This window comes from Drosophila melanogaster, chromosome X (assembly GCF_000001215.4).
Source record: "Drosophila melanogaster chromosome X".
NCBI lineage: Eukaryota > Metazoa > Arthropoda > Insecta > Diptera > Drosophilidae > Drosophila > Drosophila melanogaster.
Genome location: NC_004354.4, coordinates 8,211,060 through 8,226,667, shown reverse-complemented (window position 1 = coordinate 8,226,667; position 15,608 = coordinate 8,211,060). Strand labels below are relative to the sequence as shown.

General features: G+C 42.9%; 1 protein-coding gene across 12 annotated transcripts in view; it reads right to left on the bottom strand.

Annotated features, from left to right (window-relative positions):
- The window catches only part of sdt (stardust), a 61,926-nt gene that overhangs the window by 13,807 nt on the left and 32,511 nt on the right, over positions 1-15,608 (bottom strand). For 4 of the 12 annotated variants that reach the window (NM_001038746.3, NM_001298081.1, NM_132235.5 and 1 more), the window contains 3 exons: positions 2,802-3,040; positions 2,621-2,712; positions 585-1,883 (listed from right to left, as the gene is read on the bottom strand). In NM_001038746.3, coding sequence (NP_001033835.2) covers positions 585-1,883; positions 2,621-2,712; positions 2,802-3,040 — 1,630 coding nt within the window. Of the gene's footprint in view, positions 1-584; positions 1,884-2,620; positions 2,713-2,801; positions 3,041-9,593; positions 9,845-10,252; positions 10,540-15,608 lie in introns of those variants that run through there. The other 8 variants (NM_001258647.1, NM_001258645.1, NM_001298082.1 and 5 more) reach the window with 6 other exon arrangements.

Here is a 15,608-nt window from a genome sequence, read left to right as displayed (position 1 = left end):
TTCTCTCTCTTTTTTTTTTAATTCTATTTTAAATAGCTATTAGCAGGGATTTTCATTTGCCGTTTCTATCAAGGTTTTATGCTTTATGTTGTCTTTTTGGCATTTTAACGCAATTGTTTTGGTGGCTAACGGTATGTATTATTGCAAATAATCCGTTATAATCACGCCTATGCATGCCCAATTTTACTAATTAAATTGTGGCTAAAATTGCGCGTTGACTTCGAGCATTTTTTTTTAGAATAAAGGTAATTAAATGCTTTCAACTAATATAGTTTAGCACTTCTTTAAAGTCTGCAATTAATAATATATTCGAGTACATTTCAAATGTTTTGCTTTCGTTGCGTTGCAGGGATTACCATTTGCCCCTGAACTTAATCAACTGCCAAAACACATCACTGAAAAACACACACTAAAATGAAAGGATTCAGATTCAGAGAGATTAGTGAATTAGAGAATTAGAGACTTAGAGAAACGGAGTAGAGCGAAACGGGTGATAGAGAGAGAGAGAGAGAAAGAGAGCAGAGTGGAGAGACGCCAGTGAAAGGCTGAGACAGATAGCGAGTACAAAATGCAATGTGGTATACCTCATCGGCCACCCGCCTCGCATCGCCGTCAGCAACACCAGAAACCGCAGCAGCAGCAACCGCAGTGGTTGCACATGCTGCTGATGCTGATGCTGCTGCTGCTGCTGTTGCAGTGACAGGCGAAGGCGCCACGCCCATCGAGGAGAGCGTGGTGTGGGCGGTGGAGGCGCTGCCGTTCGACAATAGCGATCCGCGTGAGGAGAGATGAGCTGGTGGCGGATATCTTGGCGTGGTCTTGACCATCTCGATAAAGCTGTCCGGTACGTCAACGGGCAGCTCGCGATGCTTGGCCATCGGTGGCAGCAACATGGTCACGGGCGTTGCAACCAAATGTTGTTGCTGCTGCTGCTGGCTCACCTCGTAGCCGGGTGGCGCCAGGCTCAGATCATCGGGCACCGTTGAGCTGCTGGTGGCGGATGATGATGATGTGGCACTGGCTATGTTGCTGCTGTGACCGCTGCTGCTGCTGCTCGTGTGCATCGAGCTGTTGCTGCTGTTCAGCGAGTTGCTGTTGCTGTTGCTGCTGCTCACGCCTGTTTTGGTCACCGTTGCCGTTTTGGTTGAAACAGCTGTGTTGTTGCTCGTGTTGCCATTGGTGTTGCTGTTGCTGTTGGTGTTGCTGTTGGTGTTGCTGTTGGTATTGCTCGTGTTGCTGCTGCTGTTGCCATTGCTCGTCGCCTGATGCTGCTGGTGCAGGTGACGATAGGCGATGCTGCCAAAGGAGTCCAGGGTATGTTTGCTCATCACCTCATCGAAGGCGCTCGATGAGGGCGAGGCCGTGTCCTTGCGTCCCTGATACAGGCCATCCACAACGCACAGGAAATCATCGGTGATGCTGCTGTTGTTGCTGCTGCTGCTGCTGCTGATGCCAACTATGTGGCTATTGTTGTTGCTATTGCTGTTGCCATTCGGATCGCTGCTCAATGTTGCCTGCAACTTGTGGCTGGGCGTCTGCTGTTGTGCCACCTGTGTTGCTGCCATTGCGGTTGTCGCTTGATGTTGCTTCTGTTGTTCAAATTGTTGTTCGTGTTGTTCATTTCGTTCCGATTGCAGGCAATTTTCATAGTTTTCGATTTGTTCCAATTTGTTTTGTTGTTTTTGATTGTACAAATTTTGTGTGGCCACATCGAGTGCAATTGTTGTTGTTGTTGTTGATGTTTTTGATGGGTGTTGTTGTTGTAGTTGTTCATGTTGATGTGAAGAATGATATGCAACAATTAACATTTTGTTAGCATGATCATTGTTAGTCAAAGCTGTGATTGTGGTGGTGGTGGTGGTGTTGGTGCTTTTCTTGTGTTTCTGTGTGCGTGTGGGTTAAGTGGTGCATGTGGTGGTGGTGTTGGTGGTGGTGCATGTGGTGTTGGTGAAAAAAGAATGAATGCATGTGTGAATGATTTGAATGTGAATTGGAGTGGCTTTGGTTAGTTACGTCTATTTTTTAGGTGGGTTTATGTTGTTGATTTCTACATAAACGTTGGTTGTTGATTAAAAAATACGTTTTTTTTTTTGGGTCTTTTGGTTGGTGGTTGTAGTCATTGTTAGTTAAGGACAAATGCGGGTTGGTTATTAGTTGCTGGATGTTTGTTATTCACTTTCAACTTAATGTGGTTATTGTTTTTAATTTAAGGGGTTTCCATTGGAGTCCACTAAGCGGTTGTTATGTAAATGAACTGAGCATTGGCATTACAATTTTGGGAATATTTCGATTTTGGTTGGTTGCTGTTAATGGGACTCATGGTTTTTGCCAGATTCCAAACACATATATATGTATATATATACACATTAGCCTAAGTGAATGTGGCAAAATGTTGTTAGTAATTCTCGGCTTTGGCAATTTCACAAGCACTACGCTGCCTCGATTTATGCAAAGTTATCGTTGGCCTATGGTTTCAACTGGTTTGGAATTTCTGGTGGCTGGGTGTGTTGTGTAGTGGTTCTGTGGTTGTGATTGTACGTTGGACTGGGTGGGTGGTTCTTGTACGGATTGCAGATTACGGATTGCATAGTACGGACTACGGATGCCCGCTTATGCTTACCTGTGGTGGACGGGGTGGCGGATATCGGGGTGGCGTCTTGTTGCGTGCGATGAACGTGTCCGGACAATCGACGGCCATCTCACGGTGTGGACCTGAACAAAATGGTATGGAATGGCATAGAACAGAGCGGAACTTGGGTCAGTTCGATTGTTGGTGAACGTGGGCGATGTTGGACACTCACCGTTATCTTGGTTCACGGACAACATGGTCAACATTTCCTGGTCAATCTCCCTGATGTCGCCCGAGTGCGTGCGATAGTGTTGCTGCTGGAGCGGATGTTGCTGCTGCAGCTGCTGCTGCAGTTGCAGCTGCTGCTGGTGGTTCAAATGATGCTGACCGCTTATGTAGTCATCCGGCAGACATGGCTTCAAATCGTCGCCATCCAGCACAACAATGCTCGATCCGGAGCGCCGGCGATTCCTGTCAATCGCAAATCGAACATAAAACGAAAAGAAAAGGTGGATTCCGTCAGTTGAGGTCCGGATACAAATCAGTTGAACCGGCGCACAAAAAGGGATTACCGGTGAGATCTCGGTCAGAATAAAAAGGATTTGCAATAGCTTAAATGGTTGACTTTGAGCATTGAGTCATTATGTACAAGTAAAAAGTTATCAATTTATTAGTATTTATTAGCAAATTGATCTGGTTTCTATTGTCTAAAAGCATTTTAAATAAGCTACTTTCTGGTGAAAAATATTAAAGTCGTTTGCTGCACTTTCGGATGCACTGTGTCGATGCAAATTGGCAGCTTCTGTCGATGGCAGGCATTTACTGTGCTTTCAATTTTGGCCCAGGTGGCGGACACAGTTTGGCAGCCACTGGCCGGGGGTCGGGTGGGCGGTGACAGCCTCTTTTATTATTTCAAAAAGTTATCCGCACAAAGAGACTTTTTTTTTGCGGCGCTTAGACGAAGTAGAGGTAACGTTAAAGGTATAGGCCAACTTGAAAATGGTATGCTCGCCGAAAACTTTGTTATAACTTTGCACTTTTGCGTGGCTCTTTCATTATGCAAGGTGGCTGGGGTTGAAGGCAATTTGTGCCTTAATTTGTTCGGCTTTCGGATTATGGACTTTGCTCGTGGATGGCATAGGGATGTGGATGTGGATGTGGATGTGGGCCAAGTCGGCTGGCTAATTGCAAAAAGCTCAAAGTGGATTTAATGCCGGACCAGCCTAGAAGTATGCACTGCCATTCAGTCAGTCCCAATTCCCAACCCAACCCAACCCAACTCAACCCATCCCAGCCCCCAATCGCTTTATCGCCCTTCTACAGGCGCTGATGCGACAAAAGCAATTTCAGCCGCAGCCTGGCAACGACATTGGACTGCAGTCTTAACCCCATCTTCATCACCATCACCATCACCAGCTCCAGCTCCATCTTCAGTTTTCCCTTCTGGAATCCCTTTGGGTAATGATGAACGTCAGTGGCAGTAGCTCCAATACGTGACCCACCAACCGATTCGCACAGAGCAAAAACAAAACAAAACACATCACTTTGGGGGATTTTTCAGATCAAAAAGTACATATCTGTAAATGCATTTGATGGACTACATAGAGAGCAAAGTACTCAATGCAATAGCTTAAGTAAGATTTTTTTATAAATTAATTTGTATCATTAGAAATAGAAGGTATTCCTAGAGTTTTCTGCTAAAGTTGCATAAATATGTGCTAGATAGTGGAAATTGTAATAGAAAACCAGTTTTTCCTTGTGCAACTCAAAACTCCACTTCATCTACAATTTAAACACTTCCTACTCATTTTACTAGCGGAATTCAGTTCCGTTCCGTTCAGCTTTCTCATCGAGATGGTCTGTGTCACACAATGGCTGTGGAGGGCATTAAAAACCGATTTCTGTAGAATGCAACGACGATGGCCAAGATGGCTCCCTTATGGCCAAGAACAGGAAGATGGGTTGCGATGGCGATGGCGCTGAGTGAAGAGAATGTGAATCCAACACGGGGCAACGGGCGAGACAATTCAATTTGCGTAACAGCAGAGGACCAGTAATGGCAGGAGAACCAACTGGTGGCATGAAGAGAGGCGGCGGCACAGCGAGATTGGAGTCAAGTCAACGGACAGTGCAAATGAGTCAAACAGACGAGAAGAAAGGACCAATGGACGGTGGTGCGGGGTGCGGGGTGCGGAAGAGAGCGGACCATAAACGAATTAAAATGCCTTTGGCTCTGACATCAAGTACCGACCAAGGCCAGTCGCCTAGTTGCAGCAGCAACATTGCAACAGCAGCAGCAACAGAAGCAGCAGCAGCAACAGCTGGTTAGCTGGTCAGCTGGTCAGCCCCCATTTCTATTTTTATCCGCCTCATCAATCTGTCGACCTCTGAGGAGCTTTTATCTGAAGTTTCCTCCCTTTTGGCAGATGTTCGATTAGGGACGCACAAATTGAGGACAGCCTCCTCTTCTAGAATTAAACCACTGCTCAAGTTGCTTTACATTAAACATTACACTTCACTTGGGATAGCCGTTTAATATAAAATTCCCTAACGATTAAAACCATACGATTCAATGCAATTCAATGCATTTCAATGCAATTCAATTCAATTATGTCCTGTATACACACACATCAATGCTGTTGACCAACTAAATTAGTAAGATGGGTAGTACGAGTGGCATATCAATCGGCTTGCTGGCCGTCATATCCCTATTTTGCCAGCAATTAGCAGCGACCATAGCCGGCAGCTATCTGTCATGCATCTGATTGTCACTCCGACATGCTCCATCTAATGACCGCATCGGTGCTTGCATCCGCATCCGCATCCACACTCGCACTCCCACCCCCAATCCCAATACTCAATCCTCAATCCTCAATCCTCAATCTTCAATCCCATTGCCATTCCAAACGCCCCATTCGTATCTGTATCTGTATGTGTGTATTCGTATCTCTACACCATCTGTATCTGTGTCATAACAAGCAGAGCACTGCGTGATGCCCACGAATAAACCCCATTGCCCCACATCGAACATACCGACCCCCTTTTTGATGGGATCATCAATAACCCGACGGGGCGATAGAGGGTTAAATGTGGGTGGGTTGTTGGTTGGTGGTCAGTGAAAGGCATCGACGCAGCTGTCAAAGTGGGCAATGCAATCCATACATCGATGACAAGCCAATGGCATTTTGCATTACGGCCTTGTTTTTTTTTTTTTGCCAATCGTAAAAATATTCAAAAACATTCCTCTGTCAACAACTAAATCATCAATCAATATTTTATACTCCACAGTTAATAAAGGTGCTTAAAAATATTTGCAAATTAAGGTCAAATGAGAAGTGTAACATTAATTAAATTTAAAGAGCATGTACAATGAAATGATTATCCATAACTTTTAGATTAATTGAAAATTCTTATGCACTCTTTTCGCAGTGCACATTGCCGCAGGTTAAGGATGGCAATTAGCCATGCTGGAGGGCGGTCGGAAAAAGGGGCGTGGCAGCGGGACAGCGATGAAAGGAGACAGATAAACGCAAACAACACATGTGGGGAAACCATTAAATGTATTTTGCATTTCCAGCTGCCCATCGGTGTGTGTGCGTATCTGCATCGGTGTGTTTGGCACTGCAAGTGTGTAGTGGTGTGTGTATGAGCAACTGACCAGAAGAGCAACACACATTGTTGTTGCTGCTGCTGCAGCACGACGGCAACATGCGACATGTTAATTGTTTACGGCCAACAAGCGAGCACGAGACAAAAGTGCGGGGGGTTAGGGGTTAATAAACAATTGCGGACAATGGAATAGCATACAGTTAGCTGGGTTAATATTCATTAAATGTAGCTCTTAAAGTAGATCTTAAATTTCTTATAAAATATATTTACTTCAGCACAAAGTGTTAAATATCAATCGCTAGCTTACAAAATATACAGAAACTTAATTGCTAGCGTACAAAATATACAGAAACTTAATTGTGGTTTGTTGAGGTAATTACTCTGAACTTTGTTATCTAAAACTTAGATGTAATGCTATTACTTCTGCCGCATTTGCGTTCCACACTATATGATATATGACAAACAGGTGGACGGAGGGATATCCCCTACAGACCGATATAGCCAGCGATTTTGGGAGGGTTCATGCTTGATGGCTTGTGGCAACAAGTGGCTGGAACAGGTGCAGTCCGAGCATTCGACATCGGACAACGGACATGGGGGATATCGGAAAGCGAGTATCGTGATTCCGGAGCTGGGAATTGCCGGAGGGGCGGGACCGGAAGACACTTATTTGCAACGGAAGTGGCAGCCATGAGTCACCCGTTTGCATCGCATTCCAGACCACAATCCCCAATATACCATTTACCATTTTCCATTTTACAATTTTACCATTCAACATTTACAATTGCCCCTCAGGTAGAACCTCCTCAATTCGACCAGAATTTGTGGGTGTGACCATGGCCAGACACCGAACTGAGCTCAATTTGATTCAGAACTAAGAACTCTGGGCTCAAAACTGGAAATGAAACTCAAACTGAGAGGAGATCGTAATGGATTGCGGTTGTGTTTGGATGTGGCTCCAGGAAAAGTGTTGGGTAAGCAGAACAGGCGATGTAAAAATGAGCGGAGAGGGGTTTCCATACAAGCGGTAAGGTTCTATATACTATATACATATATATCTGAAGCTGAAGCTGAAGCTGGCATTCCATTTGAATTATTCATTGCCAAGGCAGCCACATGGGATCGAAAGTGGAAATGGAAGTGGCAATAGCAATTGGAGCTGGTTTAATTGCCGAGCAAACCAAAAGCTGGAGTAATGCCATAACCGATAGTTAAAACACGGTGATAAAATATCACTAAATTGGTGCATATTCTTTAAAAGTAATAATATTCATAAAAATATTGTTGTACACTAAGCTATGTCATTAAGCTTTTTGTAAAAACCAACATTTTAAGTTCACAACTTGTTGACAACACGTTTTTCTCAGTGCTAACTCAACTCATGGGAAATTTTGCAATCGAAATCGCAATCACATCATCGATACCGCTCAATTGCACACTCGATTCGTCACTCCAATTTTCTACCCTCCTTCTCCTCCTTCAAAACAAAAGTTTTCCTGGAAATGCCAGTGTAAGAATTCATAAGCAAATAGTGGTCAGGTTGGGAAATTTCTTAAGAATTAATTAAAACCCAAACACAAAGGCAGTCAAGGTGAAAAGCTCTTTTCGCCCCACAAAAAAAGGGGGGGTGTGCTGTGACTGTGAATGCAATATATTTATATATATATACAGACATATACATATACCCTTTTAGATACTCAAGCGAAAAGTCGAAATTTCGTTTTCAATTTTGCGAGAGGTGTGGCTAATGTGGGCGTTCAATTAAAGTTCAGTCGAACTCATTTTGCCATTTGGCAAATTGAAATGAAATTTAATTGATTGTGGGCTGCAGCACTTGTGCATTGAAATCCCTACAATCCTCGTGCCTTCGTTCCCATTGCCCCCTGGGGCTTCCTCCCCCTCTCACCAAGAAGCCATGGAAATTCCAAGTGGCGAAAGAGGTGAGAGCGTCCTGATTGCATGCACTTGAGGGGGGTGGGGTGTATGGTTGGTGTGTGTCCTGATTGCACACAGGTAACTCGATGGTGAGGTGGGGCTTATGCATTCGGTGGGTGGGCTTCATATTCAGGCTGGATTTTAGCTTGACGTCATTCGGCATTGTTTTCCTTTCTCACAAAAGCTTCAGATTAAGTTGAATATAATTTTCAAACATTTATTTTCCATTTGCAAACACTAAAATAATTGGTATAACGGGCATTATGAAACCTGCACAATTCATAAGGTTCTAATCCATAAAACTGCAGATTACTTAAAAGATTCCAGCTTAATTTAGAGTTTGCATTCCACACTATGGAATATTCGAACCGAATTAACATTTCCTTTCTATTTTGCTCAATTTAATTTGTTTCCTCTGCCCAGGTCCTCATTATCCATAGCCATTGCCATAGCCATGTTCTTTTCCAATTTCCAGCTCATCTCTCCCGTCTTCGCTTGCAATTTACCTGGTAAATTATTGCTCAAATTATTGTTCTACCAACTTTGCGCATTTGCGTTGTGGTTTCTGGTCAACATTCTGCTCTGTTCCATTCTATTCCTGCGCCCATTCCAATCCGAAAACCACCTTCGGCATGCCAAGACTTTCCACGTCCTCTCCTTGGAGAGTTTTCCTGGGAAATTCTGGTAAATGGATGGCAAAAACGGGGAGGGGGGTTATAATCTGAATGGGGGAGGGGGGTTGGTTGGCTTGTGGGCTGCCTCAACTTCTGAATCCCTTCACCAGTTTATCCGCAGACGAGGTGAGAAACTATTTGCCGCGGAGATTCGTCCAGAAAATTGCTTTTACCCCGCACAAACGAAAGCGAATTATGTAATTATGGCATTATAATATCCGAACTATCGGAATGCGGTCTTTAAGCGGGGTGAATTATGTATGACTGCACTTCAGGTTGCGTTGGCGGCGTAGATCACGAAATATTTGGTTTCGCCCCTCGTGTTTTGCATACAAAATGTATCTATAAGATACAGCTCAACAGGTCGTGCATATAGATAAATATGTCTATAGATAATACGCGACGTCTCTACCCATTAGATCATTTTGGTTATTATGATATGGATGGATATGATATGGATGGATATCCATATATGGATATTGTTATAAAGATTCTAAAATACGATTTAAACAGTTTTATTTTTTGTTATGGAACTAATATTTGAAATTGGGAATTGTTTGGAAAGCGTTTTAATAAAGTTTTCCGTGAATGTGTCTATTGTATTGTTCCCAGCTGTGGAACAATGGGCAGTTATAATGGAAGTGTGGATTGTCAAGAACAACAAAAAAACGACGGATGTCAGTTGAAATACCAGAATGTGTGTGAGAGGAAAGGGTTTTTTTTTTTATTTTTGGAGGTGAGCCGGTCCGAGGGGCTTTCCCCATCCCCAACTTCGCACAATGGGGAAAACAAAGAAAAACACTCACCATTGCTTTAGGATGCGCATATCTGTAATCCGTTCGATCTCTGTCGCCCTTTCTCACTTTTTCTGCGTCTTTCCCTCTCTGTGTCTGACTTTCTATTACAACTTTTTTTTTTGGTTTCTAAATATTGTTTTTTTTTGTTGGTTTATCCTTTTGGTTTACACATTTCTGCTGCCTTCACACGCACGGAACACAAAACGAAAATTTGTATTTAATTAAAGGGAAAATCTTTAAACATCAATGTGGTGGTGCGCTTGCGCCATGGCAACAAAGCAACAAAAAAAAAAACATGGATTCACAGCAGATATTGGTTAAAGAAAACACCAATTTTATATGTATTGAAAATGAAATAAATCTTTTCAGATTAAATTTGCAACTCAGAAGAACGATTTCCTCGATTGATTTTTAAAATTTAAGCCCATATCTACTGCATGCCTCTCACTACTCGACTATGTCTGCTTCTATCGTTTCGTTTAACACTTTCGAAAGGTGTCTGCAACTTGCAACAACAACACTACAACTGACCAAGTTGCATGTTGCATGTCCAAAACTCACACACGCATGCACAAATAGTTATTGCCACTTTTCTTTCACTTTGCAGGCAGAAAAAAAAGGTAAAAAAAAAGGTATGCTACGCAAACGGTCTGGCAACATTGGCTAACCGTTTGTTTTGTTGCTGCTGCTGCTGCTGCTTCTTCTTCTGAGCGCTTTAATTGCAATTTAATGAGTTAGAACCACTGTACGTTGCTGTTTTTGTTATTGCTACTATTGCAAATCGATCGTGCAGCTTAGCTAACGGCAAATTGCAGTTGCACGTTCTCGTATCGCATCGTATTTAAAACATTGTCGCCGCGCTCTGCGTATTTGTTGTCGTGTGTGTTATTGTTGTTTTTGTTGCACTCTCGCTGTGGCACACACGCGTTTTTACCTCGCGGTACGAACATAGAATGAAAAAACCTGAAAGCCGAGCTGAAAATAAAGCAGAAAATAGCTGGCAGCGCTGCTTTCAAACAAAATCGAGAGAGAGCGCGAGAGCGCGGCAGAGAGCGTACCTGTTTTTTTCATTTTCAAGCAGCGCAAGTGCAGCGCGCTCAATCGCCCCAGGATATGTATATGTGTGTGCGATTGTGTGCTCAACTGTTGTTTGCGAGTGTGTGTGCTTGGCTGAGAGGGGAGCAAACAATAGCAAAATATTCAAGTGTGCAAACAGGCGAAGGAGGCACACAGGAATAGAAATAGCACAACTGAAGAGCCGCAAATTAGGGCAATTGCGAATATGGATACCCTACTAGCAGATCACTTCGAACATAAATGTATTAAGACCTTTTTTGTGGAATTTCTTCTAATTTCTTATTAACAGCCCTTTTTATTAGTTAGCATTGTCAAAAATCTTTCCTTAAAATGTATATTTTATATTATTGTATATGTTTTGAATTCATTTCTGTGTATATTTAAGATAACATCTGAAACATTTTAAAGTGTGAATAAATGCGAATACTGAAACGGAAAACCCACGAATTCCATTCTGCAAACAAAATGTTCAGAGAATAAAGGGATTGTTGGGAAAAGATCATTTAGTCGGCACTCCCTCGCAAAGTTCGTTAAGCACTTTTGCTTCCTCTTCTCGTTCCTTGTAAGTGAACCCTCCTGAAGAAGAGGAAGAGCTGCTATAGAGCAGGTACAAAAATAACTCGTACTCTTACTCTTCGGCACGCACACACATACATATGTACATACATAGTTACCGTCCATTGTGCCACATAAAAGAACAAAAGTCTTACAGGTGTGTGTGTGTGGATACGTGACTCAACGCAGAGGTATGTATGTCGATTCTCTCAGTTTCTCAGAAGATTCAAGAGCCTTGCCCCAAGATTCAGATGGAAATCGAAGCTGGGGCCTTAGGTGAGAATTTATCACTCCCAAAAATGAATCAGGGAGAGCACGGGAGCGGGAGAGAGAGACAGCACAATTCAAAGAGAGAAATTTCGTAGGAGTATTGAGAGATTGAGATACAGGTAGAAAACTATCCACTATTTACCAAAATAATAAAACCATCAACCCTCTATCTGATTATTTTCCCGCTTTAATTTTCAAAACTTGGTACATGTTCTTTACACAGCTTCACATCTTTGAAGTTAAATTCTTTTAACTTAGATAACTTTATGGTTTATTTATTTATATGTGCAGTCAATGAATTGCTTTGAACTAGTGCAGCATGGCTAAACAAATTTGCTGTCAATCTTTTGCAGACTTTGTCGATTGCTGACCACATTGATTGCCACAGACACGACCAGCTTAATTTCCTTTTGCCGTTAAGCGATAATTATTTAATTTCCGTTTGAGAGGCACTTGCCACTTGCTACTGGAACAGCAATTAAAAGTGACTGGGTCAACTAAGACTACACCGGAAAAAAGTCATCTCAATTGATATGCGATAATCAGATCAGATGCATCAGCGCAGCATACTTTACTACACGTTTTTTGGGTGCATTTAAACACCAAAATATAATAATCTGTTGTCACCTGTTACAGCTCAAGTAATTTTTAATTATTACAAAAAAATTCTTTCAAGCATCCCATACTTTTCAAAACACACTTTCGAGTAAAGAGGATGGTCCAACTTTTAGATATAACCTTAGTCCCCCCTTTTGGCTCAAGTTTCGTTTGTTTTCGTTGCTCTTTCGCTGCCTGGCGATCCCACGAAAAGGCGCAGGCTAATGACGGACGAAAAGAGGGAGGAGGGGCAGGAGGCTGAAGAGCGTGGAATGGATGGAGAGGTAAGGGAAGGGCCAACAGGTAAACAGGTAAGATATGGAAGAGATTCACAAACACACTAACACTAACTAACACACACACACCTACGAACACTCGGCGAACAAAAGCAAAACAAAAACAAGAGGCAAACAAAACGTTGATTGCTTGGCTTACCTGCGAAAGAGAGGGAGAGCAAGAGAGAGAGAGAGAGAGCGCGGGAGAAAAAAGGTTGGGGAAGAAGAGAAGCTCCAAAGATACTAATACAAAGATACAGCGCCAAGCATCCTCCAAAGATACAAAGATACAATCGACACACTTGAGCTGAAGTATGAGTGTGTGTGTGTGTGTGTGTGCCTGGGCATCCACATTTATATATGCACGTATGTATATATACAGGTATGTATATATCCAACCCAGATGCTCAGAGTTATTATAACGGATTTATCTCAAGTTACAAGCTTGTGTGTTTGTGTGCCACACATGGCAACACAAATATGATTTTATTTTTTTTTTATAGTATATTCTCGAACTTTTTCATGCGCTTTGCCTTTTAGTTTTGTTGCCATACAAATAACTTGCAACTCCTTTGAACTATCGCTTCTTGTTCTTCTTTGGCTACAGTGTTAACTCGGTAAGTGAACTTCAAGCTCAAGGACATTAAATCTATTGTTTGGATTGGGGTGATTGAATCCTACATTCTTTAGATTGAGATACTTAGAACTTTGCTATCCAAACAACAAAACAACCACTGAAGAATAAGGTACTAACTATTCCAGGCCTAAAAAAAATTACAGTTAGGAAAACTCGACTGTATTTCTAGGGCATTTTTGTTCTGTTTATTGCTGCATGAAGGCCATTATTTTTGTTGTTGCCAAGACTGCCTCATAACGACAGGAAATTAATGATTTAATTACATTTTTGGCTAGCCAGCTGAGCAAAGGACGGTGACCAAAGACAGAGACAGAAACAGAGATTAGTTAATGGCGGCACCTTTAATTGATTTTCTTTCCTTGGCTCCCATGGGAAAGTGAGCATCTTGATACATAGTAGTAGTAGCTGTCCATCCCCCTTAGCCACCAATTTCCAAAGTCAAGTCCTACCTCAACGCAGCCAACGATGAAAAGGCACAGAACAGTACAGCAAACTCGAACGAAAAGAACAACATGCGGACAGCAGTAGAAAAAATGCTGCGCATGCGCGTGCCGTGAATTTTTTAAAAACCAGACTCGATACCGCGATCCCAAGACTGAAGGCCTGAGCTCTGAGTTCTGAGCTCTGGGTTCTGAGGTCCCCAAGTCCAAACGTGTAGCCGCAGATCCAAAAACAAGGCTCGCATGCCAAAGAAGAATCGGGCGGAATTCTCCAGTTGTCTGGACTGGGCGACTCCTCCAGTTTTAGCAGCACTGCTCTTTAATTATAAGGGAGATTTCTTGATTTATTTACTCACAAGCTGGGCCAAAGTTAAGTTAGTTTTAATTAGGCTCTTATTCGAAGCTTAATATTTAAAAAGTTAATGAATCTGCCACGCAAACGGTAACGCAAACAATCAAGGCCCAAAAACTGAAAGCGAATCTAAATCAATTTCGGAAAAATCCCACCTCAACTTGACTTTCCCATCTGACCGACCGAACAAAAAAGCCGAGAAAGAGAAATGTCATCGCACATTGATTGTTGTCAGCCGATGTCCATGTCGATGTCGAAATGAGTGGATATAGCCAGGGTGTACGGATCACATTGGAGGGGGGGGGGGGGGATCCGGGCAAGGGGAGTACGCGTAGTACGTACGTATGTACACATGTATGTACGTACGTTTGTACATACATCAGAGTGACAGTTTGGCAGGCAGCACAAATGCACAGCACACAACTACAACTCGTAGATAATGCACATCAAGTGCAATGCGTCGTCGTATCAAGTGTCGTCAGCAGGAGCGTTCACAAAAGGGGTCAAAAGTATAAACTACGGTACTCCAAGTCTTAAGAATGAATATAATGAATATAATTAACACGCTTAATGTGAATAACCGGTGCTTAATTCCAATTGGTGACACTCATTTTTGCATTAAATACACACTACTTAGAAGTATCCAATCTATTTTTCATACTTTCGATAAATGGCAGCATAAGAAACCCTTTCAAGCACGCCACTGCCCATCATCATCATCATCATCATCATGGTCATCAGCGACGTTTGTGGGCTGTCACTGTCTGCAACTGATTAGTCAGCAGGTTTTCAATTGTGGACGTTGGAAGAGGACACCGAGGCCATAGAACGAGTCATCTGGCATCCGCAGAAGGGTCATCGTGGAGTGACCACAAACTGACCCGCAAAACGGTAAAACAGTAAAACGGCAAAACGACAAATGGGCAAAACGGCGACCCCATCGGCCTAATTGCTATATGCCATATCAATGGCCACCAAACTGTGCAATCGCCATCAAACTGCGGATGCTTTTAGCAGTCTGGAGCGGAAAAATCGATTAAAAATGTATAAATATTCATCGCCGGGCGAGGAAAATAACTCGTTAATTAATAATGAGCATAAAATGAAAGCGCACGTGCTTAAATGGGGCGTTGTTGGCGCGGGCAGGGGAGGTGGAGTTGTATTATGGGCCAGGCGGCGCGGGGGGGATTGTAAAAAAGGATGCTGGGTTGACTTACGCGGATGCGTACAGCGCAGGCCATAAATATACATATTCAAAATCAGGAACCCGAGGAAATAAAATTTCTACCTAAATACCTTGTTAAAAAAAATTTTCAAGCTTTGCAAATAAGATCACAACTAAAACATAGAAATAATTGCGTTAAGCACCCAACGCATCATATGGTTGCTAATCACTTTTCCGCTGCTGTCTGCGAATAGTTTGTCGCTGAAGGCGAAATCACAACAGGTTCGTTTGGCAAGGACGAACGAGGGGGAGGGGTTGGGTGGTGCCAAAACGAGAGGGACGGAGTGCGAGCACTGGGAAAAATGTGTGAAAAATGTCAGCGATGGCCAAAGGCGGAGCTCGAACAAGGATGCGAATGCGGATACGAATGCGGATGCGAATGCGGATGCGGATGTGAATGGGAATAAGGATGCAGGGCGGAGCTGCTGCGATCCAGCCAGGTGGAAAACCCAGCGAGCAGAGCGAGTAAATAAATAAGCAGTCATAAAAACTCAGCTCGTGCAGTGTGTCAGTGCATTTGGGTGTGCATATGTGTGTGCGAGTGTGTGTATGTGTGTGTGGGCCACATGTTGGGTATTTCCGCAGCGCGAAAAATT